The 27553-nt window shown below is 38.3% G+C and overlaps 1 protein-coding gene across 1 annotated transcript in view; it reads left to right on the top strand.

The window, feature by feature from the left end:
* The window catches only part of LOC110157000 (ankyrin-3-like), a 72493-nt gene that overhangs the window by 21454 nt on the left and 23486 nt on the right, over window positions 1–27553 (top strand). The window contains 26 exon segments of the mRNA XM_055162436.1: window positions 3406–3507; window positions 3625–3723; window positions 4623–4721; window positions 5046–5144; window positions 5948–6133; window positions 7854–7952; window positions 8926–9024; window positions 9098–9196; window positions 10419–10616; window positions 10860–10958; window positions 11169–11267; window positions 11409–11507; window positions 11591–11788; window positions 13515–13613; window positions 13992–14090; window positions 15945–16142; window positions 16654–16752; window positions 17855–17953; window positions 18055–18153; window positions 18253–18348; window positions 19297–19369; window positions 22639–22762; window positions 23813–23824; window positions 25587–25689; window positions 26116–26166; window positions 26508–26617. Of these exon segments, the coding sequence (XP_055018411.1) occupies window positions 3406–3507; window positions 3625–3723; window positions 4623–4721; window positions 5046–5144; window positions 5948–6133; window positions 7854–7952; window positions 8926–9024; window positions 9098–9196; window positions 10419–10616; window positions 10860–10958; window positions 11169–11267; window positions 11409–11507; window positions 11591–11788; window positions 13515–13613; window positions 13992–14090; window positions 15945–16142; window positions 16654–16752; window positions 17855–17953; window positions 18055–18153; window positions 18253–18348; window positions 19297–19369; window positions 22639–22762; window positions 23813–23824; window positions 25587–25689; window positions 26116–26166; window positions 26508–26617 (2837 nt within the window).

Below are 27553 nucleotides of genomic sequence, written 5' to 3'. Positions count from 1 at the left end.
GCTCATGGGCATTTTTGTTTTGTAAAAGTAGCTCACTAGAGGTAAAATGTTGGAAACCCCTGCTCTACACCTGAAATCTTGTCATAGTACAAAAAAATAGCTAAATTCTCCTCACTATTTCACTATACAAAGAAAATGTACACACGATAAATAATGTGCCCCATAATATATTGTTCTGTGTTTCATATATTGAATGATAAGTTGATATAGTAATGCTTGTGACAGACCTAGTGCTTCGTTCTGCTTCTGAAGATAGCAGCTATAGCTACTAGCATTTTAATTTGAACTGTGCATACTAATACCAGCTACTAGGCTGAATATTAACTACATTTTAACTTTTATGGAGTTTTAATTGTAAATGATACTATAATTCCTGGCTTTATCAGCTTGATGTGTCAGATTCCTTTCTCTGCAGCTTGCCTCCTCATCTTCCATCTCTATGTAGAACTAGATTAATACTACTTAACCTAGTCTTTAATGGCCCCATTTTCTTTGAACCTCTGATATTAGTGGCCATAATGATATTTCTCATAGTATAATATCTCTAGTCATGTCCCATGTAATTCTCCCTTTCACACAGACCTGAGGATCTGCAGTTAGAGATGGGTATCGGACAGAGAGAGAACCTTGCTGGTCACTGCTTTCACTGCTGGCATTAAGGGATAAACTGGCAGCCATGATGGTTGACTTGCTAAAGACTTAACCTAATCTGTTGGCACTTATGCTCAGACAGAATTAATTTTAATCACGTGGCACAAGATTTTTTATAACAAGGATGAATCTTAAGTCAACTGAATTTTTGTTTATGTTCTGATCTGACGTTCTGTGCAATAGTTGAACTTGTGACTGCAAAGGGCAAGTATTTGGTGACAAAGAGCAGAGCCAAGAGATGTGAGCCCTCGCCGGTATGCCACTCAAAGCATGGGGCAGAGAGAGGGCACATGCCACTTGTTTGAGACACTGCAGAAATGTGTGCACCAGGCAGGCACGCATGTTCACACAGAGGTTGTTTAGTAGACTTCATAGAGTGCAAAGGGAATGTATAAAGTAGATGTACTCAAAATTGTCAAGATGTTGCTTTGGTGATGGAAAAATGTACAAGAGAACTTGATTATGTTTTTTTTTTGTTTTTTTTTATATGCCTCTACGAAGAAGGTTTATAGGTCATTTTAAACCTGTACCAAGAAATGTATTAAGTTTGAATAAATGTAAAGGTACATTTTGTTTCCAAATTGCATAGATCCGATGAAAAGTTAGTCCCTGCATCTGCTGCTGCATCTCCTAGTATGTGCACCACCACTATGGGCAAACCTGGCATACTTTTGGAGATAGAGGATACCGGACTGCGTAAAGGAGGCTTTCACAGACAGGGATCAAACCCAAGACTTTCTTGCAATGAGATGTGGAATACATATGAGTATGAAGTAAAAATGTTTTTATTGTTATGAGAGACACACCAAAGGAACGGTGTAACAGATGAGTAATGCAAGAATCAGAAACAAGTCGAAGTAATCCTTAATTCATCCAGGAGTCATCCATAGTAGAAAAGGATTCTACGCCCTGAGCGGTGAGTGGAAAAAAAAGAAAAAAAAAGAGGCACATCATTTGGGCTCTATTTTCTAAGATATTTTATTTAATTAAAAAGGTTTTTCTTGCTTATTTTTTCACCAAAAACTAAAAAAAAAAAAAAAAAATCTTTTCTTTTTTTATTCTTTGCAGTCACAGCTACAAAAAAAAATTGACATGGCTGAAAAAAAATCATGAGCTTTGGGAGTGAGTTGTCAATTACTCTTTTTTTCTTTCTTTTTTTTTAATAGTTAGACTTATACTGATACAAAATGTTGTATCACGTTTCATATGCAAGTTGTTATTACATGGATTCACGTGAGTTCCTGGTCTTGTCAGTGCAGTTTGGATCAGATCATACAGATACATGATACTAATCCTTGCCCCCTGTTTGTTGATTGCATGTTATACAAGACAGGGCAGTCAAGAATTTTTCCTGTTGACTTCAGCCCTAAAGCCATGAGTCAGATTTTGTATAGGATAAAAATTTATCAGTGTGGGAGACCTCTGCCAGAGCCACAAATCAAACTGATGCCATGAATTGTGATAAATAGACTTACTGCAGCAGACAGTGGTAATGTGAGAAAGAAACCACAGACAGACCTAGGGCAGGGGCATTTCATATTTTGACTGTAAATAAATCATTTTTTATCAATAATTATAAAAAAAAAAAAAAAACATTGCTGGACAAACCTATTATTGCAGATTTCATACTGAAAAAGTTTTGTGTTATTACAACCTGCTTGTTAAAAGAAAACAAATGTTATTGAGATATAATTCTGCACAGACTATGCAAGTTGGGCTGATGAAAAGCCGTTGCACCTGTCATCTTAATTGTTATTTAAAAACTCTAATGCATCATCTCCATTTCATTTAGTGCCTTCAATTCCCTCAACAGCACTTTGGTTTCATCCAAGCTTCTAAAGGTGGACTGGATCTTGTTCACTTTCACTTCAGGTCACAAAGCTCGAGTCTCTTTGTACGTCACAGTTATTTATGGAAAGCTCGGCAGGAGAAAAGGCACTACTATATTGGATAAGTGCTTTCACACATCTACAGTATGTGGATCTAAATTTAGCCAACCTAGGCATTTGATAATTTGGGAGAATTTTGATCCTCTTTTAGCAAGGCTGCAAATCACAGCTTATTTTGCACTGAGTACCTCTTATGCTGACTTGAATAAAATTATGTGGGGCAAGTTCAAACATGGAATTTGAAAAACAAAATGTGCAGCGTTGGCTGTCTGTTTATGTCACAAACGGTTCTCAGACCTGAAATTCATCTGCGAATCTTATGTTCAAAGCTCTTCCTGCTACTTGCTCTCATACCTCCTTACCATTGCTCCGCCTCCTCTCCTCCCTCTCTCTACCTCACATGCACATCACATTTGTTATAGTGGGGAAAAAAAACGTGCTTGCCTCATCATTTTATTTTGGTGTGCATAGCCTGTTTCTGTTGAGAAATAAAGGACAGCGAATCAGTGTAGAGGATGCCGGCTGCTTGTACCACAGCGTCAAATGCTCTCAAGTGCCTGGTTACTATAGAGGAGGATAGATTATATCAGCTGCATGGGCTCTCACACTGACCACCCTGACTTTTGGATTACAAAATTATAACTAATCTGGGATTTTATTATCTGGAGTACTTTTGCACTGGATTGATTCTTATTGTTGGTGGTTTGAGTGATTGTATATTTTGTGGCTTAAGCCTTGTTTTGACTTAGATTAACATGTTTTTTGAGAAACTATGACAGAGTTCTACTTGGTACACGAACATTTGAACATACAGTTTGTGTCATGTTGCGGCATGTTTAACATGACTTCTTTCTTTTCTCTCCAGTCTGACAGTAATGCCAGTTACCTGCGAGCTGCCCGGGCTGGAAACCTTGAAAAAGTCCTTGACTACCTCAAGACTGGGGTTGAGATCAACATTTGCAATCAGGTAAAACATGAGATTTGCTTTGGATTTGATGCAGTTGTTGCTTATGTATTAAAAAGTATGAAGGCTTTTACTTTGTTGCTGCGACAGTGATTCTGACTGTACTGTGCTTTTTGTCAGAATGGTTTGAACGCTCTTCATCTGGCCTCCAAAGAGGGGCATGTGGAGGTTGTTGCTGAGCTGCTGAAGCTTGAAGCCACTGTGGATGCAGCCACAAAGGTAAAGCCTGGGCTGATGCAGTTCCTTCACACTGACAGAAATCTGCACTGGCTTCTATATGAGCAAAGTATATTATTTGTTTACATTCATATTCATGACTAAAAGCACTTCACAACAAAGTCTTGTGTAACAATCATATATCAGAAACACAAAAGAAATGTGTTAATTTTAAAAGTTCTTTAAAGTTGCTTACTTAGTTAAAAAGCCATCATGCCCTCAGAGGTTTTATTTCACTAGTTAGTCCTCTTGTGTAGCCTCTTTACCTCAAGCTACATATACACTCCATGCATGAAGAGGGGTATGATCCAAAATTCAAGAGGAAGGAGCAAATGTGCCCAATTAAAGCCTGTGTTTTGACCCTGAGGAGGTTCAGGGATTAGTAAGAGATCAGGGGAGTTCTGTGTCTGTGCCCTCTTTCACTGTTTTGCATACGACTGAGACAGTTACCCAGGAGAGGCATTTTAGGCTGTTTACACCAACCCTTCACCACATGCAACATTTTTGGTTTAATCAATTATTTATACTTAATGTTTCACATTCAGTAGGAGGATCACTGTAGAGCCGCAGGTCATACTAAGGCAATCATTTTATATCTAAAAAAAATAAATGCATTAAACATGATTTCTGTAACACCACATAAGTGGGTCTTTCGTCTTTTGTGAAATTATCATTTTATGTTTTAAATGCTAGTTTTGAGTATTATTCAAAAGAAGGCTTACCACTTTGGGAAATGACACATACTTGGCCACACCAGCAGAGGATGACTGAGCTAGCTAACAGCCGCCCACAACAATGACTTCTGGGGGAGCACATACTAAGCCAAGAATGGCCAGCAGAATGCTCATGACAGGTGCATGGGATTTTAATTCACATGCCTTTGGTTGTTCCATGTAATCCAGAAAGGAAACACTGCTCTGCATATAGCATCGCTGGCAGGACAAGCGGAAGTTGTCAAAGAGCTTGTCACCAATGGAGCCAATGTCAATGCACAGTCTCAGGTAGGATATCTCTCACACTGGTAAACTATTATAAGGTCTAGGAAACCCCTGTTTGTATAAATAAGTTGTTGTTTTTTGTTTGAAAAATGTCTGTTGCTCAGTGTCTGGTCTTTATCCAACAGGTCTCGGGCCCTTAAATGAAACAGCTGCACTTTAACTCCATCAGATAATAGTGCCTGAAATATTGCTTCCTTTGTTAGAATTTACACTACTTTCAAAGATGATAAAGAATTATTGTAGCCTGCAACTGTGTTTTTGGACCATGTGATGTTTGTAGTTAAGCATTCTATCTCCAACACGTTCTTATTGGTTTGTTTATTTTAGAATGGCTTCACCCCACTCTACATGGCCGCTCAGGAGAATCATCTGGAAGTCGTCCGGTTCCTTTTGGAAAATGGTGCCAGTCAGAGTATGGCCACTGAGGTAGAGTTCACACAGCCTGGTGTACATGAGTTTCAACATCACGTGCCTTTGTACATTTGTGTGTCAGAATCATGTTAGATCTTACAGCTGTTGTACTAACCACCTTCATCTGCTCCTCTCTCTGTGTTGTATGTGTGAGTTTGTCTACATCCTAACCTCTGTCTCACACTCTGCACCCGGCCCCTCCCCCTTTCATCTTGCTGTGAGGGACTAGGCACAGCTCCATTGATTGCTAGTGTATGATGGTGGAGTGACCTTGAGTGGGTCACTGATGAGGTCTGCTCCTCTCCATGGCTCCTGCCTCGGCTGCCGCTGCCATCACTGCTCTGATTTACGTTGCTCAGGCTGTGGAACGCATATACACACCATCAAAAACACACATAAACATGTGTGAAAAGGCAAAACATACACACCATCAAAAACACACATAAACATGTGTGAAAAGGCAAAATACACACATCAACAACACACTTAACATGCGTGAAAAGCCAAAATACACACAGTCATAAAACTGCTGCCTGTGCAACTGCTTAAGGTGCAGCTTTTTAGGACATTCTTGTATGGTACACAGAGCACTTTCTCACGCATTTAGATTGTCTGTAAATACACCTCATGTAAGCAGAAATACACCTGCTGGTGTATCTAAACATGCATTGTAACTGACATGTACTTTAGAAGAATTACTGAACACAATAATATACTTTTATGTGGGACTGATTAGAAACCATGCTACTTAAGCTAGTCCCAACAGTGTAACAGATAAATGTGTGTTTCACACTTGGCACTTGTATCCCTCCTCTCAGGATGGCTTCACCCCTCTGGCGGTGGCCCTCCAGCAGGGCCATGACCAGGTGGTCTCCTTGCTTCTGGAGAACGATACAAAGGGCAAGGTGCGCCTGCCTGCCCTGCACATCGCCGCTCGCAAGGACGACACCAAGGCCGCGGCCCTGCTCCTGCAAAACGACCACAACGCAGACGTGGAATCCAAGGTGAGAGACACTCCACTTTCATTTATTGCCTTGGAAACACAGTCTTTTTTACCATTGCTGACACTTTCATTTTGTTGATTTATTCTGCTTTTACTTGACTTTTACAGTTTTTTATATTAATGTTAATGTTGACTTCTTTCCTTTATTTTAATTATTTGATGTGCTTTTTCTCCTATTTTTATTTCGTTTTTTCCTATTTCATCCCACTGTTATCTAACATGTTATTTAACTTGTGTCTATATAAAGAAAAACACACACTTAAAAGAGGCAGATGATTTACATTTATGTAAACGTATAATTCAACCATATAAGATGCACCCAGCTCCGTCTTCCATGCTCTACTCCCCCATCCCCTGTTTGGGAGGCATTAATATTTATTTTTTTCCCTCTAATTACCCATTTTCTGCTCCCCTCTTGGCTGACTGTAGATGATGGTGAATAGAGCAACAGAGGTATACCTCTACTCTGTACTTCACATAAACGTCTCATTGCAGTTCATCAAAAATTACTTAATAGTTTAGTGCTCTTTCTGCAGCCCCTTTCCCATCTTTGTATTTTCCTTAGTATTCTTTTATTCCCATTCATTGCTTCATTTTCTATATCTGAATTTTTCTTAGATAAGGCCAGACTAGAGACGCATGTGTTCCTAGGACTGGTTCAGAGACTTCCCTTGATTGAATGGTTTCATGGTTTTCAAAATGTATTATCTATTTGTTTATTTTAATGAATTTGTGTTGTGATCTTTGGACAAAAATGTGTAGGCTTTTGAAAACACGGTTTCCATGAAACTAATAACATGATAACCAGTGTGGGCATGTAATGTGGTTATCATTCTATAAAGAGCGATTGTTTGTCTATCATGTGCATGGCAACAATTTCCCATGAAACAGTAGAAAACCCCTGTCCTCTCATAGCAGACAGCTATAAACAGATTAGAGTGAGTACCTGTTTATTGAATCATGAACCTTTACAACTCAAGCATTTTGCATGGGACCACACTGACAAGCTTCCTACATGCTTCTAGGGCATCTGACATACAGTTTTACAAACACTTCATTTCCCAGGCCTCCATCTAAAATGTTCACAAAAGAGGCATGATGACAAATTGTGACTGGGACTGTATGTCAAGCAATAAATAAAAATAAATTCCAAGACCAAGATTTTACTGTCCATACATTTAGGATGAGTTCTATTTAAATCATTTAAACATGTGGTAGCATGGAATGATTAACTGCCCTGACTTTAGGATTTGTCAGTTATTTAATGCTTGTTTGGAGTGAAACGTGGTTCTCCTTTTGTTACATCAAACTCAAAAAATAGGTGGTGCTATGTGCCAGTGATTTTACAAACACATAGATGTTAGATTAGAGAGACCCTGGTAGAGAAATAGAATAAACTAAGTATTCATATAGCTCACTCTCTATCAGTGCCATCTTGGTTGTTGTTGTTTATGTATGGCATTTTTACTTGCTGCCTGGTGTAATATAACATGTGGCATACTGACATCACAGGAGGTTTTAGTGGAGCTCACTACCTACTCTGGGCCCATGTGTGAAGCTTTAACCTTGTATCTTTAGTGATAATGCTGTTGGCCTCTGTTGTAGAGTCTTATTAAATGTATTCACTTAGTTTGAATAAATCCAGTGTCCAATGGAATTCAACCAAGGACATTTACATACAGTGTTTGTGTGTGTAATGTGATATGTTTTGGCCTTCTCAGAGTGGCTTCACTCCTCTCCACATCGCAGCACACTATGGGAACATCAATGTTGCTACACTTCTGCTGAATAGAGGGGCTGCTGTGGACTTCATGGCCAGAGTGAGTATTTTCTGCCATCTGCTGATAGGGAGGGGTAATGACATCCACTTGGTAAGACGTAATTCACCAGTATATTAGACACTTGAAACATGTTAGTACAGACTACAAGTAGCATTACTTGGCTATGGAATGAGTAATAATGATCTTAGAATTACTAATTGTTTGCTAACATATGTATCACATTGATTATACTTTATCTGGACTAAAAAGCTATATTAATAACTTATTAATCAATTATGCAAATTTTATGTTAATTTCTAGTAAATTGTGGGGCATACAGTGTGTGGTTGACATCAGACTAGCAGGATCAGCAGAGTCTGTAATTGTGTTGGTGTTTGTGCGGGGCTTTGACACTGATTACAGGTTAGGCCTTACACTGGAGGCTTTCACAGTTTACAGAATTAAAATGGGAACAAACCACTACAAAAACAACTGCTCCCAACATTTTTTTATTTTAACATTTATTTAACCAGGAACCAGGACCCGACCTCTTTTTCAAGGAAGTCCTGGCCAAGAGACAGTAGTTAAAATAACATCACAGATTAGGAAAAACAAGTCCACAGCATTGAAGCTGTCTCTGATGGTTTCACCTTTGTTTTAAAAGCATTTAAGGACAAGAGTGTCACTTTACGTTCTTTCTGCAACATCTTCATTATATAATGGTTGTTCAAAGACTTGTCATGATAATTACTATATCCACTTATCGGTCAATATATGAAAGCTGGAACAATATTTTTTGGGGTCAGTTTTTACCATGCGTATATTTTCATTATTTTTTTGGCTCTATGGTAAGATTTAAGCTGTAAAAGGTTGAATTAATGATTTCTATGCCCCATTACAGATACAAACTAAGTACTGCTGTTTATTTATTGCACCTCATTTGTTATCGTGTTGTTGTTGTTATCGTGATAGGCCTAGTTGTTCATTTCTGATCTGATCTGATTTCTGATTCTGATGTATTTTCTGTGTGTAGAATGACATAACACCGCTTCATGTGGCATCAAAACGGGGCAATAGTAACATGGTGAAGCTGCTGCTGGACAGAGGGTCCAAAATCGATGCAAAAACCAAGGTTGGTTATTACACTTTCTTATTTGAGACAAAATAATAATTCTTGTTCTATAATTCTACTTTACTTTGTTTAGGATGGTCTGACACCACTTCACTGTGGGGCACGAAGTGGTCATGCACAGGTGGTAGAAATACTACTGGACAGAGGAGCTCCCTTTTTGTCCAAGACCAAGGTAGCTTCTGTTATCAGTTTTGTATCCATTGGAAATGTATTGTGCTGTTAGCTATCATTTAGGTGTTTTTGATTTAAACAGTTCCACACAATTCTTAAGTCATTTGAGTATAGATTGTAGCATATACTTTCCTATGGGACTGTTAAATGATGATGTCATTAAACTACTGAAGGGTCTCCCTTCAGTCACTATAATTGCACTTTAGTAGATTTTAGCCTGGTCCAGATATTTGAACAATGCTGTCTTATGTTATTGGACAAAAAAAGACAAATGTACTCTGGTTTCCTCTAGAGAGTATTTTTAGCCATGAATATAATACTACTTTAAAATAAGCTAAAAAATAACGCACTTAAACAATTCAAAATGGTTGTAGAAATGGACATTATGTAGCATGAAACAGGCCCCATGATATTTTCCATAGACTGAATAAAGAAGTGGACTAAGGGAGTGTGACATCACCCATAGTATACGGCTCCAGTCAAATGAAGCTCACGAGGCCCTCAACCAGTTCCATATTAAGAACAGGAATTTATTTATGGACAAAATAGTGAAATAAAAAGATCAGGATCATGTAGAGTGGTTTAATACGGACATTTTAAGACCAAAACAACAAGGCTCACTGCAGCAGTTGCAGAGAGAAGGGTGACAATTTTTCAATGTAAAGTTAATTGGAGCCAGAGTTGATTGAGCTGGAAATGCCCGATGCTCACTTTGTATTTGATACTCGGCAGATAGTGAGTTAGCAATGTCGATTTATATATACAGTCTATGATATTTCCTTAACTTATCACAAGGTTCAAACGATATCCCTATTTCTGCTGTTTATATATATGGAACTGTTGGACCCATGATATCTCACTTAACAGTCCCATAGTTACAGTCTTACCCTATGGCTGTAGTGATGTGGCTGTGTGTCCTATAAACATGTGTGCGACCTCTCCAGAACTGCCCGTCTCCGCTGCGTAGCCCTTCAGTTTGACCACGCAGGACGACCAGTGTAACCAAATAGACATTGTTGTAATGACCCCGTTATAACAATGCTCCTGTAACCTCCACAACTTCTTCACAGTCTTTTCTATGCAGCCAATTGCCCCACTCTAACTCCTGTGTCTGTGTTTCTGTCCATCTGTCTATGTGTGCGTCTGGTGTGTCCTGGTCTCTCTCTGGTCTCGCTCTGTCTCTCTGTTTTTCTTCCTTTCTTTCTGCACATCTCTCTCCACAGAACGGCCTATCTCCTCTTCACATGGCTACTCAGGGGGACCACCTCAACTGCGTCCAGCTCTTGTTGCAGCACAATGTTCCAGTGGACGATGTGACCAATGACTACCTGACAGCGCTACACGTGGCTGCGCACTGTGGGCACTACAAGGTGGCCAAGCTTCTCGTCGACAAGAAGGCCAACCCAAATGCCAAGGCTCTGGTAAGGGCTTTTGTGTTTGTTCTTTATGTGAAGGTTGTTAGAAATTATTAGGTCGGACTTTTTAGACTTATACTTTCAAACTTTCCAACTTTATTGATCCATAAGGGAAATTATTTGGGCACAATAGCTCACACATCACAATATAAGATAATTAGAAAGAGCAAAAATATAAATGGTAATAATAAATAAAAAATAAGTAGTATTTTGCTACTTTTGTTGTTTCTCATTCATATTTCTGTACAGAATGGATTCACACCACTACACATTGCCTGCAAGAAGAACAGAGTCCGAGTGATGGAGCTGTTGCTTAAACATGGGGCTTCAATACAAGCTGTCACAGAGGTACATGCAACACCACTTCCCATTATTATTATTATTATTATTATTTATTTTTTTTACTGTCGAGAATGAAGTTATGTAAAGTATTTTGAAATAACAATATATGGTAGCTAATTCAAAAATACCCAATATTATCTCTTATTATCTCCACTTACAATTATGTGAGGTAGATTGTTAACATATTTTGTATTAATTGAAATGTTTTCTTCTCAGTCTGGTCTCACACCAATACACGTGGCTGCCTTTATGGGCCATGAGAACATAGTCAATTCATTAACACACCATGGAGCATCCCCAAATACCACCAATGTAGTAAGTAAATTATACTTTTTCAATCAATAGTTTGGGATTTCTTTTTGCAATATATTTGTGTAATTTACCATAAACCAACTGTAACCTGTTTCATTTATATAAATATAAGAAAGCATTACTATGAGCATTTTTGTCTTCCAGAGAGGTGAAACAGCTCTCCATATGGCGGCGAGGGCAGGCCAAGCAGATGTAGTGCGGTACTTGCTCAAAAATGGTGCAAAAGTGGAGACTAAGTCCAAGGTGAGTTAGACAGACATTAGCCATTATATTACAAACAAAAAATTAGTGATAACATGAAGGCATACAAACTTATTTCTGTTTAGGACGACCAGACCGCGTTGCACATCTCCAGTCGGTTGGGGAAAGTGGAAATAGTCCAGCAGCTGCTGCAGTGCGGCGCCTCTGCCAACGCTGCCACCACCTCAGGCTACACCCCACTTCACCTGGCTGCCCGCGAAGGACACCAGGATGTGGCGGCCATACTGCTGGAGAATGGAGCCTCTCTCTCTTCATCCACTAAGGTCCGTCTGTGAATATGAATGCACCTACGATTTGTGCATTCACTTATGTCAACTAATAGATGGATATCTTTATTGCAGACAAACAATAAAATATAAAAAAAATACAATCTGACAGTTAATTCCAAATTCTAACCTGTCCTTCTGCTCAATTTTAAACTTAAGGCATGCTAGACTGTTACAATATCATGTGAATGCTTACTCTATACTTCTGTTTTTAAGTGCTTTATAAAGAAAAAAATAAACCACTAGAGGGCACTAATATTTATTTGCAACAATCACTAGTTTTTTAAGTGTGCAGTTGAATAACAGAATCTCAACACTGAAAAATCTTTGAATTCTTTGTTTCTAGTACAGTCAAGCTAATAACATGAAACCAAAGTGAAACAGTGAAACCAAGCAAAGTGAAATAGCAGCTTATTTTGTCTTATTTTCTCTTTGTAATGGTACTATTGCTTCTTTACATCTTTACATTTGCACGAAATGTTTAGTAGTTTAGTCCCTGGCTGAAATGGATCTGCATTTGTCTAATTGCACAGATGAAGGTCAAATAGAAAGATGGACTAGATTCCTCTCCATAAGTCACATGTGGCCAGTGTGCTTTGTTGCTGGAGGCTGTCCTTGAAGTTGACCTTGTTCAGTGGGACAAATTAACAAAGTGTAAACCCCACTGGGCCTGTTTCCTCTATTTTTTTTTCACTTTCTTTACTCATTCACTCCATCTCTGAACATGGAGCATCTGTGGGGACGCCACCTGCGTTCAAGGAAATTTTGTCATTCTGATGGATAGGGAATAAGAATCTATATTTATCCAATTTGTCGATAAAAATATGTACAACTAGTAGCTTGCCTACATTTTCTTTCAAATTGCCAGTATGAATTTGTATGAGGCAGGCACGGAAGTGAGTGCTTCACTGTGTCAGGAATTATGTACTAAACTGTAAAAACGTGAACATATACTGGTATTAAGAGAGCTAAAACTTGCCTTGAAATAGTAGTACTGAAGATTGAAGGATCGAAGGCACACTGATCTTTTTTGCAAAAATTACTTTTATGTATCTGGTTAGTGTGCATTGGATCCTTCTGTCCTTCTGCCTAGTACTACTTTTTCAAGGCAAGTTTTGGCTCTCTATGAATTTGTATGAGTTCGAACTATCTTTCTGTATCAAATGAGGTCAAGTGTTGGAGAGCGTGGAATCTGTGAAAGTCCCACGTTCTCCTGGAAAAAATGACGTAATGTCTTAAAATATCTTGCACACAGGAAGGAAGCCAAGATTAACATGATCACGTAACAAAACAATCATTGTAGACACAGAGGAATGGATGGACCTCAGCATATTTTCTGATGGGGTTGCAGGAAAAAAAATGTTATTACAGCATTTTGACAACTTCCAGTGATGCATTTTATTCAGATTTGCAGATGTACACATAAATTGCATTCCTGTAGATTCTGTCATTTAATTAATATTTTTATTAACATGAATATAAATTTATTATATTATATTGAGTGAGTTAAACAAAAACAAAAACTGTACTTATGTACAGTGATTTTTTTTTGTGATTTTTGAAGCCAACGTTTTGCTACCAATGCGATAGCTTCTTCTCGGCTTCTGTGGGTGACTGGTGACTGTTACTTTAAGTCGCTTATAATATCTGCTTCCAGGATGTCTCAAAACGTGCATCAATTACTGTTGCACAATTTCTGACAATCTGCATTCTCTTTACACAGAAAGGGTTCAGTCCCTTGCACGTAGCAGCAAAGTACGGAAAGATGGAGGTGGCCAGTCTGCTCCTGCAAAAAAGAGCCGCTCCTGATGCTGCTGGAAAGGTGTGTTTGTGTAAAAATGCAAATAACCTTTAGACATATAACCTTTAGATTGATACTATACAGATTTTACTGCCTGGTACACATAGTCTAGATAGTTTAGCATGATTTTATCTTGAAATTTAAGTGTATACTTTGTAATACCTTGCACAAATCGTAATCCCATTGAATCTGTTTTGTCTATTCTATTTCATATCTTAGCATGATTTTTTTGTGTAAACACAGTATGCATTGATCTCCTCCATTCTCTCATTTTGTTGTTTTTATATTTGTTGCTAGTCTCTTTATGCATACCTTCTTCATTTGTGTGTTTTGTAATAGTATTCTAACCTAGCGCTGCATGCTCGTGTGTTTGTGTGTCCGTTTGGGCTGGTGTTTTAGAGCGGGCTAACTCCACTGCATGTGGCCGCTCACTACGATAATCAGAGAGTGGCACTGCTACTGCTGGACCAGGGAGCTTCCCCTCACTCTGCTGCCAAGGTATAAGCACTCAAACATACAAAGGATCATGCGAGGAGTCATAGGTTTGGACTAGGGATGCACTGATACAATACTGGTATCAGATATCGGAGCTGATATTGAACATTTTGGTGGATCAGATACCAATTCAGACAATATCCTATTTGGATCTATAAATTGGTGTAGTAAACACATTTTATTGGCCCAAAAACACCGTGTAATATTAGTTGTTCTGTAGTTACTTGATGATAAATAACAGTTTGGATACACACATTTGGATATATATTTTTTTACCATACCTCATTTAGGAAATAAATGACATTTTCAGTCTCTGCCTTAGTATCGGTTGATATCGGGTATCGGCAAATACTTAAAGCCTAAATATTAACATCGGAACAGAAAACCCTGAATTGTGTATCTCTAGTTTGGACCTGTTCTAGTCCTGGTTTAATTATTATTTTGTGAAACTGTGTATACTTACAGTCAGTTATTGCCATTGCCAATGTATAACATTAATAGGCCTCATCAGTGTGTATGGTGTTCAAGTCAATATTGCCAGCTTGTTTTTAATTGCATGCTATAGATTTTTTTTTTATGTCTGTTGTCACAAATCACAATTCTTACACATTTTTATTTAGTTCAAAATAATTACCTTTTTTATTTGTTGTACAGGCTTAATATTTGTCAGATAAGCCTTAAAACCACCCAATAGGAATGATGGACCTCCAGACAACGATCTTGTTTTTAGCTGCACAGTTCTGTAGGCATATACTGAACATTAGGGGAAGACATAAACTTTACCCTTCATTTATCTTTACTTGACATGTTCTTCTCCGTGCACTATTTCTACCTCTGTCTTGTAATCCTCTAATCTCTTTCTCACTCTTATTTATTTCTTAGCCCCTCTTTCGCCTGTCAGGACTCTTTCCCCTGCACTATTAGTCACTCCTTTCTTTTTCACTTTTACTGTCTATAAATTGTCTTCATTTGGCTGGGTGATAAAATTGGTATGCTTGGGCTAATTTAGAGTGCTTTGGAATGAGATCAATCTTGTGTTTGTAACTTTACTGTGAGCAGGGATTTAAGATAAGATAATAAAATATATACACTTTATTTTACTGTAGTTCCTATATAACATGTGATTACTTGGTGATAAATGTTCTGAGTTAAGTATTATTACATGTTGTTATGTTATGCTTGAGAAGGTAGGTGCATATTGTTAAGGGTAGTGTAAAATAACAAAAACCTTAAAGGCGCAATGTGTAACTTTTCTGGTAGAGTGTCTGCCATGCCACACATGCCTGTCTACATGAAGATGTTATTGCATTGCTTGGAGTGTTCCACATTATGGTATTACACTTATTTATCTCAACTAAGTACAAGCAAACGGTGCCACAGGGTCAAGTTACAAGGTCAGATTTGTGGAGAGGCAAGCCCACTCACAGAAAGAATGTATATTTTACAGACAATAAAACACATGTAATTGAGTAAATCCAAGATAGTTTATTCAAGACATTATGGGGACAAGCATGTGACAGACCCTCCACCAGAAAAGTTACATAATACACCATTAAGTTATCCAAAATAGGGAAATAGCAATGTTGCAACCATACATAACAGCATTTAACAAACTTGACTGTTCTTACTTCAGTCTGTTGCATAATATTGCATTGATGATTAATACCGAGGATAAGAAAATATTGTACATATTGTGGCAATGCCTATGAAAATATTATGGATAACTGTTACAATATGCCTCAATTAAAAAAAAAGTTAATTACATGAAACCATACAGAGAAGGAGACTTGTATATCAATCATTGCATTTTGTGTGCTGTTTCACTGTCTGAATCGTTCTCTATCCTGTCTATACCAGAATGGCTACACGCCTCTGCATATAGCTGCCAAAAAGAACCAAATGGACATTGGGACCACACTGCTAGAGTATGGGGCGGACACAAATGCAGTGACACGGCAGGGCATCAGTCCCATTCACCTGGCAGCTCAGGAGGGCAGTGTCGACCTGGTGTCTCTACTGCTGGCCAAGAACACTAACGTCAATGTGTGCAATAAGGTGAGAGTCACTCGGACTAATACTGCATCTTGATTTAGTGTGTAAGCATTATAGAATTTATATATGACACTTTAAAGGTCCTATATTACACAAAATTTACACATGTAAGCTTTAAGCCACTTTATAATGTTACCTCATCAAAAACATACCTCGAGTTGTGTTTTGTTTCATTTACATGATTGCATAATCCTTAAATATTAGTTTGTCTACACCTTCAAATCTCAGAATGCTCTGTTCCACCTTGTCATGTCATGTAATCGTAGTTTTCAATTAAACAGTTACCTTTGCCTTTTGTTAGCAGAGATAGTCAGTTCCAGTGCTGAAATGATCCAAATGATCCTAGTGAGTGTGTATGGAGTTTAAATACACAGTGGAGTATTTATTTTATTATCACATGACAAGGTGGAGTGTTTTCTGCTTGGGAGAAGAACTCATATACAGGGTTTGTGTGTGAAACATGTGTGAATGACCCCTTCGATTACTCAAACAAATTAAAACTTTTTTTTTCCAGAATGGACTTACACCTCTTCATTTAGCAGCTCAGGAAGATAAAGTTAATGTTGCAGAAGTCCTTCTCAACCATGGGGCGGATATAAACACCCCCACAAAGGTAATACACAAATAGAACCTATGTATGTAACTTGGGAGACGTTTAAGACTTCTATAACAATGCTTTCACCTTGGTATAGCTCAAGTCTCTCAATTATTAGTTTCTTTACTGACCCCTTGTGGTTTAAAATGTCTGCACACTCCCAGTCCAATTTTCTTTTAAAATGTGGAAAAATACAAAAAACTGAACTAAAGACTGAAGATGAGAAATAATCTAGTGCTTAGCTGAAATACATATGACATTGGGGTTGTGCATGGTCTAGTAGAGTGGAGCCTAGGGTATATGAAAGTGGTGTATCCCAAGGTTGAACCAGGCCTGTGCATCACAAATGTGCTGAGAGGACAGTTTACGGCAGTTTATTCACTCACCATCTCTTGTAGCTTTAAGGCTCTGTATATGAAATCCAAATGTGATCGAGGGAAATACTGTCAAAGGTGCACTCTGTAACTTTTCTGATTGAGGGTCCGTCACCGATATAGATATATAGATAAAAAAGTATATATAAGAGTCTTGGCAAGCCTTAGATGTGGAACAGTTAGATGCCTCTAAAACATAAACCATTATCCATTTATCAGTGCCCAAATTTAGGTCTGAAAATAATACATTTACAGTGGTAATTAATCAAATTTGACTTTTTGACACAATACAAAGAATTCATAAATCCCTTGGCGAGCTACTCTGAATGGGGTAGAGAGCTACTGGTAGCTCCTGAGCTACAGGTTGGAGACCCCGTTCTACAGTATGGCATTTTATTTAACTATCTCCATGGAGACAAGCAGCCACGTCACCTCGTCAAGTTAAAGGTCAGATCTGTGGAAAGGTGGACCAGCTCACAGAAATAATGCATGTTTTTGTGGTAGTTTTGAGAAGTAAATATGAAGTAATTTGCCTTGAATGTTCAAGAGTACATACATACAGTTGAACATTCAAGGCAAATCAATAATATGACCATGGAGACCAGAAAATGGCAGCCCCTCCACCAGAAAAGTTACTAAGTGCATCTTTAAGTTGTAAAGCCTAACTGTCTATGTGAACACATTGCATATATAGTTTTTACTTTTTTGTGTCTTATTCCTCATGTTTTTATATTTGCTTCTCTCAGACGGGCTACACTCCATTACACGTGGCTTGTCACTATGGTAACTCAAAGATGGCAAACTTCCTGTTGCACCATCATGCAAGAATTAACGGCAAAACCAAGGTAGAGAAAAATACTTATCTATTTACTGCAGTTCATCCTACTATTATACTATATATTTGGCCGTGTATGAGTTCTAGGTGACATTAGAACTTTTTTTGTAGACTGGGTACACACCTCTCCACCAAGCCGCTCAACAGGGCCATACACATATCGTCAACCTGCTGCTTCAGCATGGAGCTTCGGCCAATGAGCTCACCTTGGTCAGTGCACAAACACAATCAGAACAAACTGTCACTCACTGCAACTTCAAACTCATGTGACTCTTTGTGACTCTGTGTTGTGTTTGTGTCTGTGATCAGAACGGGAACACTGCCTTGTCCATTGCCCGCCGCCTCGGGTACATCTCTGTGGTGGATACTCTGCGGCCTGTTACTGATGATAACTTGAACGCAGTGGTAAGTCTAATGTTATCAAAATAAATCAGACAAAATAAAAATATGCTGTAGATATATTAAAAGTCCTATTAGCCATGTTAGAATGTTGTTACCTCTTCAAAAACATACCTCAGAGTTGTTTTGCTTCATTCACACACGTTTGAGCAAGCTTCTATTAATTGTCTGTCTTCATCTCCAAAGCTCAAAATTCTCTTTTCCACCTTATGATGTCATGAAATTGTAGTTTTCAAGTTAACAGCTACCTTTTACCTTTTGTTTGGTAAAGATTGGCATTTCCAGGGCTGAAATTATCCAAATATTTCTACTGAAGGTGTATGGAGTTTAAAAACACAGTGGAGCACTTCCTGTATTATATATCATGAGGTGGAACAGAGTGTTTTCTGTCTGACCTAAATATGCAGGGTTTATGTGTTAAATGTGTGTGAATGAAACAAAACACAGCTCCAGATATGTTTTGACAAGGAAACAACAATATAATATAAATCAGAAAATAGTGTAATATGAGCTCTGTAACTAAAACAAAGTAAATGTTTATTTTAAATAATTTATCTTGACATGACCTGATCTATACATGTGAAAAAATGTGTTAGTCAAGCTATCAAAGGGTGTGTTTGTGACTAGAATGCACCAGAAGACATTGAATAAAGACTGAGTCAACTAAGAGGACAAAACCCTGCATCAGCAGCAGCATGGTCTATTACTCAATAATGTCCCTTTCCACTGTGATGTGGCTCAAAGATCAAGGTCATTTCCATACACCTTGATACGACTGTTCTATTATTTATCTTCATAGGCCGGCTGTTGTATCCTGCCTGTATTAAACATGTGGCAGCTTCAGTGTTTTATGTTGATTCAGAAAATGTGTTCTTTCATTTACTCAGCTAAACTGTATTTGTTGGTTTGTTTTACAGTTTACTAAAATCTAAAATATTATTCTTCTACCAGCAGGTTGCATCAGAAAAACATAAAATTAATGTCCCAGAGACGATGAATGAGTTCCTGGACATGTCTGATGATGAAGGTATGGAAACGTATAATACATGTACCACATAAGGTATCTATATGCATATATCTATCATAATTTAACCCTGAACTGATACTGATCTTCTTGTGTTTGCTTCTTTTTCTGATACTTAGTTGCTACTTAAAAGATTTGTTCTATGACATTTGTTTATATGTAGTAATTTGACTCTAGCAAACTTGTTTATGTTTTAAGCTATGAGACAAAGACTGTGTCAAACAAAGTCAAGGGACAACTGACACATAATTTAGTTGACACTTACAAGCTCTTTGTGTTTAACACACTCACTAAATAGTCACTTGATGTGTGTTTAGCAGTTACATAACATAATTAAGCTGTAGAGTGACCTCCACAATGCTGTAAAGCTAACCAACCTGTTAAGTAAAGTTTTAGACCAAAGTCAGTGTTTTTGCCCTGCCCACTGGCTCTTGTTTTGAGCCACAGAGCTGCACTTGTGTAAAATTGATGAGCTCGTTCATGGGCTGCTGCTTCAGTCGTGTGGAGTTTCTGTCAGCTGATACACTCACAGGTTACACACATGGGCTGGCATGGAGATTCTGCTATGATGGATTTGTTGAGCTGTATCAGAGCTATTTAGTTAAACAAAATATTCTCTCATTGCATGTTATATCCAGTGCACTTTTTAGATCTAGTGCACCATCATCATGTAGAAAATATAAATAGCAGTGTCCATGGCCTTGTGCCTCCATCTAAACTGTTTATACAATGTGCATAATTTATCAACATTGGACTTGAACCAGGAACACTGCACACACATCAACAGGCTGATGTCTCTGGGATGGCTTCACTTACAAGTAGGCCTATCACGATATCAAATTTTGAAGCACGATGTATCGCTACAGAGAAATGTTGCCATAAACAATAATACTGAAACTACTTTATGCCATTGATACAAAGCAGGATAACCGCAGTTAACTTTAAATATAGTCTTTCATTAAAAGGCTTGAGCTACAACAAATAAAGGGCAGAATTAGCCATAGAAATGATTTATTCTACACTTTACAGATCAAATCTTATTGTATTACATAAAAATGGCAAAAACCTCCTTATAATTGCACAGAAATTGTACACACAATAAACATTGAGCCCCAAAATGTATCATCCTAGCTTTCATATACTGAATGATAAGTCAATATAGTAATTAGCTTGATAGGCCTACTTTCAAGTGTAACATTTGGACATGTTTTAATTCATCTCTGAGGTAATAGAGATTTCTGAGAAGAACAGGGGGCAGAATACTTATTGCACTGCATGTTAAGAGTTTCCACAGCACTGTTTAATCCTATATAAGGGAGGCCTATCCTATTAGGCTGCTCGGTAAAGTGAGTGTGACAGGTCATGACGGTGTATTCCTGTGCACTGGAGAAGCTTGACCAATTAGCCCACACGCTCCTGCTTTCTATAGACTACTACTGCTCTAATTTGGCCATTTTTAGGATGCAACTTAAGTCTTGTGCTGTAATCACATCACAGTCTCCTTAATTATCCACTGTTGAAGATTTGCCTGCAAACTGTGAACCTTTCTGTGAGCCACATCTTGTACTTGTTTTGAGTGTAAAGTAAAGTAAGTAGTAGCTGATAATAACAGTATTATAATATATGTGGTAGTGTTACTTAATCATTAGACAATTGTTGCCCCCACCCTCCCAGTCTGTAGCGCAGTCAGCCCTCAGAGGAGCCCTGGGAGGGTTCAGTGAGTCTTTACTGTCATTCTGTTGAGTTTCCTCTGACACTGGACAAACCACAGCAGCTACGGTGATTCCAGAGCGGGTGAAACCATTGACGCCGTGGACGTAGGCTACTTTCTCTCTGGCTCTAAATCCAGGCAGATGAGCTTTGGTTGAGCCGTCTCTACTGGGCCAGTATTAACCTCGGTGTTGCCGGTTGCGTCAGATGGATTGGACTACACATTTTGTCGCTTTTGTTGCAAGGAGAGGAAAGGCTTTACATTTTAACGATTTAAAGTGCTAAACTTTAATAGAGATGCGCCTCACCCGCGCCGGCGCATCACATGCCCAGCCGAGTTTGTTCGGAGCAGAATTAAGAGCGCACCAAAGAGGCAACATTTTCCATCAGCAACTGTTGCACTGAGTCGATAAGTCACGCTATAACTCCTTTGTGGATTTACCCTTGAACTCTGAGGATTTTTTTAGTTCGAAAAAAGCAAGTTTGAAATGGCTGCTATGGAGAAAGGTATGATGTTTGGAACTTGTTTTATGTTGGCTAAATAACTTGTGAAATTTCGGTAAAAGTGCGTGCATGGAATGAGCTACACTGTGTTTGGCCCATAGCCTGTATATTGGCCATTAAAGCCAACCATTTATCTAAGCGTGAATGGGACAGTAGTAAATTATTACAAAGACATAGAGGCCTATCCCCGTACTTTTATTTACTATGTGAAGTTACATGAATGTAAGGAAATTCATTCAACTTTATTAGGCTAATGTCCAGGCTGTGTTTTATGTAAGATAATGAAAAAGAACCATTACCGAAGCCCCACATTCTAGCTTACCTCTGCTGAATATGCAGAACACTGTCATTATTATAGAACATTGTTTCACTGCCGTGGTAGTGTTTATTAATAGATGGACTAAAGTAGGACAGTTTTATTTTGAAACTCTGTGCCGGAAGTGTGCGCGTCCCTGTGCTCTGGCCTCACTGGTGCTGCCGTGTGATCGGAGTGCGGCAATATCGGAGGCACGGGGAGGGGCTGCGGGGAAGGAGCACAGTGTTGCAGGCAGGACAGAGCTGGAAGATGAGGGAGAAGGAGAAACACGGTGCCCGCTCCAGCGGCTTTATTGAGCGGCGTGTCATCGTCCACCGGTCCGCCGATCGAGGTGCGCTGTGTTTCTGCTTCTTTGGAGTCTGCGCTGGGACTTTGATGGCTCTGTTACATGTTGGTTTTGTCTTTGAGTGTTGCGAAAAGAGCTGCGTTTGGTTTTACACAGAGATCCAGATGTGGTGCAAAGTGCTTTTGGTGCCGCATCTTTTTAGACGTCACTGTTTGTCCTATAAAGCGCTTTACTTGACCCAAGGCTGGCTGCTGGTGTTTTTGTTATGATACAGATAACTGCAGCCAGTGAAAGTTGCAGTGGGCTATGCAGTGTAGAATCAATAATGCTGAATAATGACTTTATCTGAAACTACTAACATCAGACAAGTAGTAGGATATGATGACATGATGGGCTTGTTTTTCATCCAAGTCTTTCTCTGGATTGTCCTATAACACTGGTGGTTACCTTTGCCAGGTGATGATGCCATGACCGGAGACACAGACAAATACCTGCGGCCCCAGGACCTCAAGGAGCTTGGGGATGACTCTCTACCTCAGGAGGGTTACATGGGCTTCAGTATTGGAGCTCGCTCTGCCAGGTAGGCCCTCGTCACTCAAAACAATAAACATGTACTCTGCTGCAGAATGTTCTATATTGATTGAATTTGATGGTTTATTTGTTTATGTATTTGTTTTAATGTATGTCTGTTATAAAGCTGATTTACTTTTTCAACACTTCATACATAAACAGTAGAAACAATTATATTAAAATGCAGTGCTTTAACTCAAGTTCATAGACACCCAGAAGTAAATAATAGAACTTGCCACAATTGCATCTAATGATTCCCTCTGACAAAATGATTCAGCATTTTGTGGCTTTATTCATATACAATCCAAACTGCTGAGAGTGCCACAGTTGTATGTTAACTTTAATCTAGAATTTCTAGAACAGGAAGTTGTTTGTGAACAATGAACATTCATCCTTTGTGATGAACCGTGGGGCACAGTGTACAGTTTAAATCAGTGTTTGATAAAAGTGGATCATATTTAATTATTTATCATGCTTAGCTTTAAATTAATTAAAGGTTCAACAAAATATTTTATTTTAAGGAGCACTGTGTAACTTTTTTGGTGAAGGGTCCACCAGATGTTAATCTCTATGGAGATATTATTGTTTTGCCTTGATTATTCCACAGTATGAAAAAAAAAAAAAGGTAATCACACCTGTAAAACACCCGCAATTGAACAAAGCAGGTATGTTTAATGCCAGACTGTGGAACATTCCATGCAAAGAAATAACATATCCATGGAGACAAGCAAGTTGCGGACCCTCCACCTTAGAATTTGCATAGTTCACCTTTAATACTGTTATAAGAAAGAAAAAAACATAAATTTTTCAGAGTTTCACAGTCAGTCAATTTGTGGAGAAATTCATTATTTGTCCTGTTTGTTTATTACATTAACCTGGCTTTGATTTTGACTGGCAGATTCACTTTTGCACATCTGCACTCATATACAATCATGTAAATATGCAATTTTCAACCATATACATATAAACACACACTTCACGCTTCAGTGTTTTTGAATTGCTTTGCTTTTCAATTCAATATTTTGCTCTTCTCCTTCTTGCACCCTGTCTGTCATTTTAGCCCTAGAATCAGGTAAGAGTTGTAATAGTAGTAATAAACATAGACAGTAGTACTGAATTCCATTTTCCATTAAGTATTGATCCATAGACTCATAAACTATTTCACTTAATCCACATATAAATTTACACTAACATCATCTTGTGTTTCCGAGTGCTGTGTTTTTTACTTGCTGTCTTGTGTCGTTTGCTAGTTTGTCCATCTAAACTCATCCTGGCCATTTCTCTGCTCTTAAACAGGTGTATTAAGGAGGCACTACTTTACTTTTTTATTTGCTCTTACTTAAGTGTGACTTTAAGTGATGTTTTATTTGAAGTTGTGTGGATGAATTCTCGTTTTGGTCTGGATGTTTGTTTTTTTTCCTTGTGCCTTGTATTGTAACTTCCAGGGATCAACATGTTGCCTTGGACATTCACTATATAATTAGTTGTCACTAATATTTTATTAAGAGGTAAATTGTGGATTGTTGTAATGTTTTCAGAGATGGAAACTTATCCAGAAATGGATTCAGACATATTTTTCATACACTTAAACTCATGGAAACTTAGAGAAGAATAGTGAGAACTGGAAAGAGGAGGAGACTGTGCTGAACAAACATTTGGGGGAAAGCAGAGCGACACAGCATTGATATAGAGTGGTGCTATCACGCCAGCCGCTCCATTCAGGCTGTACAGAGTTGCTTGGTAACTTCGATGGAGGGTTAGGCAGGCCTGCTGAATAAAGGCCTTCTCTCTGTGCTGAATGTGTACCCACTCAAACATGCTGAGCTCTGCATTTTCCCCTCTGTCCACCCCTCTGTTCACACACATACATAATAAAGCATGCAGTTGTCAGTTTAGTTTAGTTTTGAATCTTTGGGACAGCTCTGCCATTTTATATATACAGTAACAGACTTGGATGACTCAGATGCAGAGGTTCAGTGGCTGTTAATACACAACTCCTTTGGCTCAGATCTAATAAAAATTCCCGGTGTGAAAAATGTTCTAAAGACCAGCAGATCGGCCATAAAGTACACTGCAGCAAGACGAATAGAAAGTGCTGGGTTCTCCTCTCCGTCTCTCTCAAACTGGTCTAGGTCAGCTGCTAATCTTAGACCAAAGGAGTACAGCCAGAACAGGCAGCAATTGCATTACATCGACTTCTATCAGCCAGGGTTCATTTTGACAACCAGATTTAATTTACATGTAGACATTATTATTTTTAGTTGTATTCAAGGATTTGTCAAATAATACTGTTCAGTTTTAGTATGGTACTATAATATCAAGTATAGTCTGCACGTGTCCCTTCTATTGATTGTTCAGTTTTAATAGTTGGCAAAAATATGACTGCTGATATTTATAGTACTAGTCATCACTAATTGTTATTTAGTTCTCGTCAGTAAAGATATTACATTGGCAAAACCTATGACAAAATACAACGACAAAATTTTCTACGCTAGCACCTGCTCTGTGTCCCTTATGTGGTGTTTTAGTTACATCATGCAGTATTTGTTTTGCATTTACAACAGTTAATGTAGTGTCCCTACTTTCCTTCTTCATCCTTATCTTATCTTATAATGCAAACAAACTGTCCTCCCTCCTATTTCCATCTCTGAATATCCTTTTGCTAGTCCTGAACCAGCAGCCAAAATTTTATTTCTTCCTTTCATTGTGGACCCTCTCTGTCCACACAGTTCCCTGGAGGTTGCATGTAGTAATGGACTTCTTGCTTTGTGTTTTATTTTGTGTTCCCATAACTTCTTGTTGCCTGCGGCACCGGGTTGCGTGGTAACCTATAGCCTCCGCTCCTTCAGTTCGGATAGGTCCAACACTCTCAACCGGAGCTCCTATGCACGGGACAGTATGATGATCGAGGAGATTTTGGCACCCACAAAAGACACGGTAAATACTATTTTACAAATGAAGTTGTGAGTTTGTCCGTCTGAACGGTTTGTGTTGCTGATATTTTACCTCTTTCCTCTATATCTTTACATTTTCTTGTAAAAATACAAACTTTTTGCAAAGATCATGGCAGAGACAAGGTTAATGGTATGCTCCTTTGCAATTGTGCAGATGTAAATTAATAGCACATTGACTCTGAGTTTTTCAGCCAGAAAACAAAAACTGGTATAACGATATTGCTTGTTCATTGCACTTTTATGTTTAGAACAGAGCTACTTGTATGGTAGAATGAATGTCATTGCCTTGTGTGTCTTGAGTAAATATGGGCTCTATATTTAAAGTTACCAAAGTGTATTCACTTATCCCCTTTAAACATTATTATTGCCATCTCCCAACATATTGTATCAATCTCTCCTCTTCCTAAAGCTTCAGAGTGTCTGTAAAGACATATCCTACTTGGTTGACCCCCTAAACAAGGTATTCATTGTTGACATAGTCAGTGCTCTCATTTGTTTGGTCTCATTTTTTCACATTGTCAAGGAGATCTCGTTTTTAAAATTCAGTTGGATTTTGGGACTTTTCATGATTTAATTACTTGTTTATTTATTTAAGGGTACAAATTTATTTTTTCTCATCACAAGTTATTTCAATCATATATCTTGTGTATTCATGTAAGCTTTTGTTTTTCATACTTTAGGTAACAAGTGTGAAGCAGGTCACATTTGATTCTCATATCTCCATACTCTACCGTTTGTGTGTTCTTTCCCATGATCTCTTTTACATCTGCTGTTTTGTCCCTTGATGCCTGTTTTCACCAGCACCTCGCTGTGACCAGGGATTACAGCACTGAGTGTATGCGGCGCTACAGTTGGACTCCGGACATGATGGACCACAGCCACCACACAGTGTCCAGTCCCATTCACTCCGGGTGAGTACAGGCTGTTACTCTGTTATCAAATGACGTACGACTCATGCGGCCTGGTCAACTAAATGTTTTATTGATGCCATAGAATAGGAATTCAGCGTGAACATATTTTAAAACTAAATTAGACACAGATTAAATTACGGTTCACAGAGTAGACATACATGTTACATTGTATTTCAGCAGTATCCATGTGGTATGCGGCAAAGTCTTACATTAGTGACTGACTCTGCTACGAGTTTTTCCCTCTAAGCCAGGAGAATGCATACCAAAGCTGGATTCATAAAAATCTTATAGCAATCCTCGATACATTGATGAGAACAATACCCTAAATGTTGTCATTATAGATTTTTTACTGTGTACTATATAGCTCATACAAATAGCCGTGCCACACAGAAGTTAGTGTGCTACTCTGTTTTGTGCGAATCGATATTTCAAAGACATCTGCAGCGCTGGTGCAGGTGCAGAGCTCAGTGAATACAGTTCTGCTACTGTACACAGCAGGCAGCATTCAAAAGTAAATTTTGCATAGTTTTATTCTTAGACAATAGAAGCCCTATGGTAAAGCTAATCTGTATGTAATTTGCATATGTGAATGCTGTAGATAAACGAACTAAACTTAAACAGGAGATTTGCCATGCTTTAGTTATTATTATCATTACTCTCTTTGTCCTTATTGTGCTTCTTCTCTCACATTTAGTAAGAGTTACAAGACATTATGATGGGAACATTAATATTAAGCCTTTGTTTACATGAGTGCGGAGCATGTAAAACCACTAATGTTGTTCCTTCATATTTATTTAGCTGTTGATGGCAGTTTATCATCATTGTGTGTGCCTCCAGGGTTACGTTACAGCTGGACATTGTCATTTAAACATTTTTTCACTCATTGGCACAAAAATATCTGTGATGGGTGTTTGGGAAGCTGTTGTGAATAATATG

Source organism: Boleophthalmus pectinirostris, unplaced genomic scaffold, assembly GCF_026225935.1.
Source record: "Boleophthalmus pectinirostris isolate CB_2022bp ecotype Guang Dong unplaced genomic scaffold, ASM2622593v1 HiC_scaffold_5, whole genome shotgun sequence".
NCBI lineage: Eukaryota > Metazoa > Chordata > Actinopteri > Gobiiformes > Gobiidae > Boleophthalmus > Boleophthalmus pectinirostris.
Note: the sequence above shows the minus strand (reverse complement) of the source record. Positions and strands in the feature narration are given on the sequence as shown.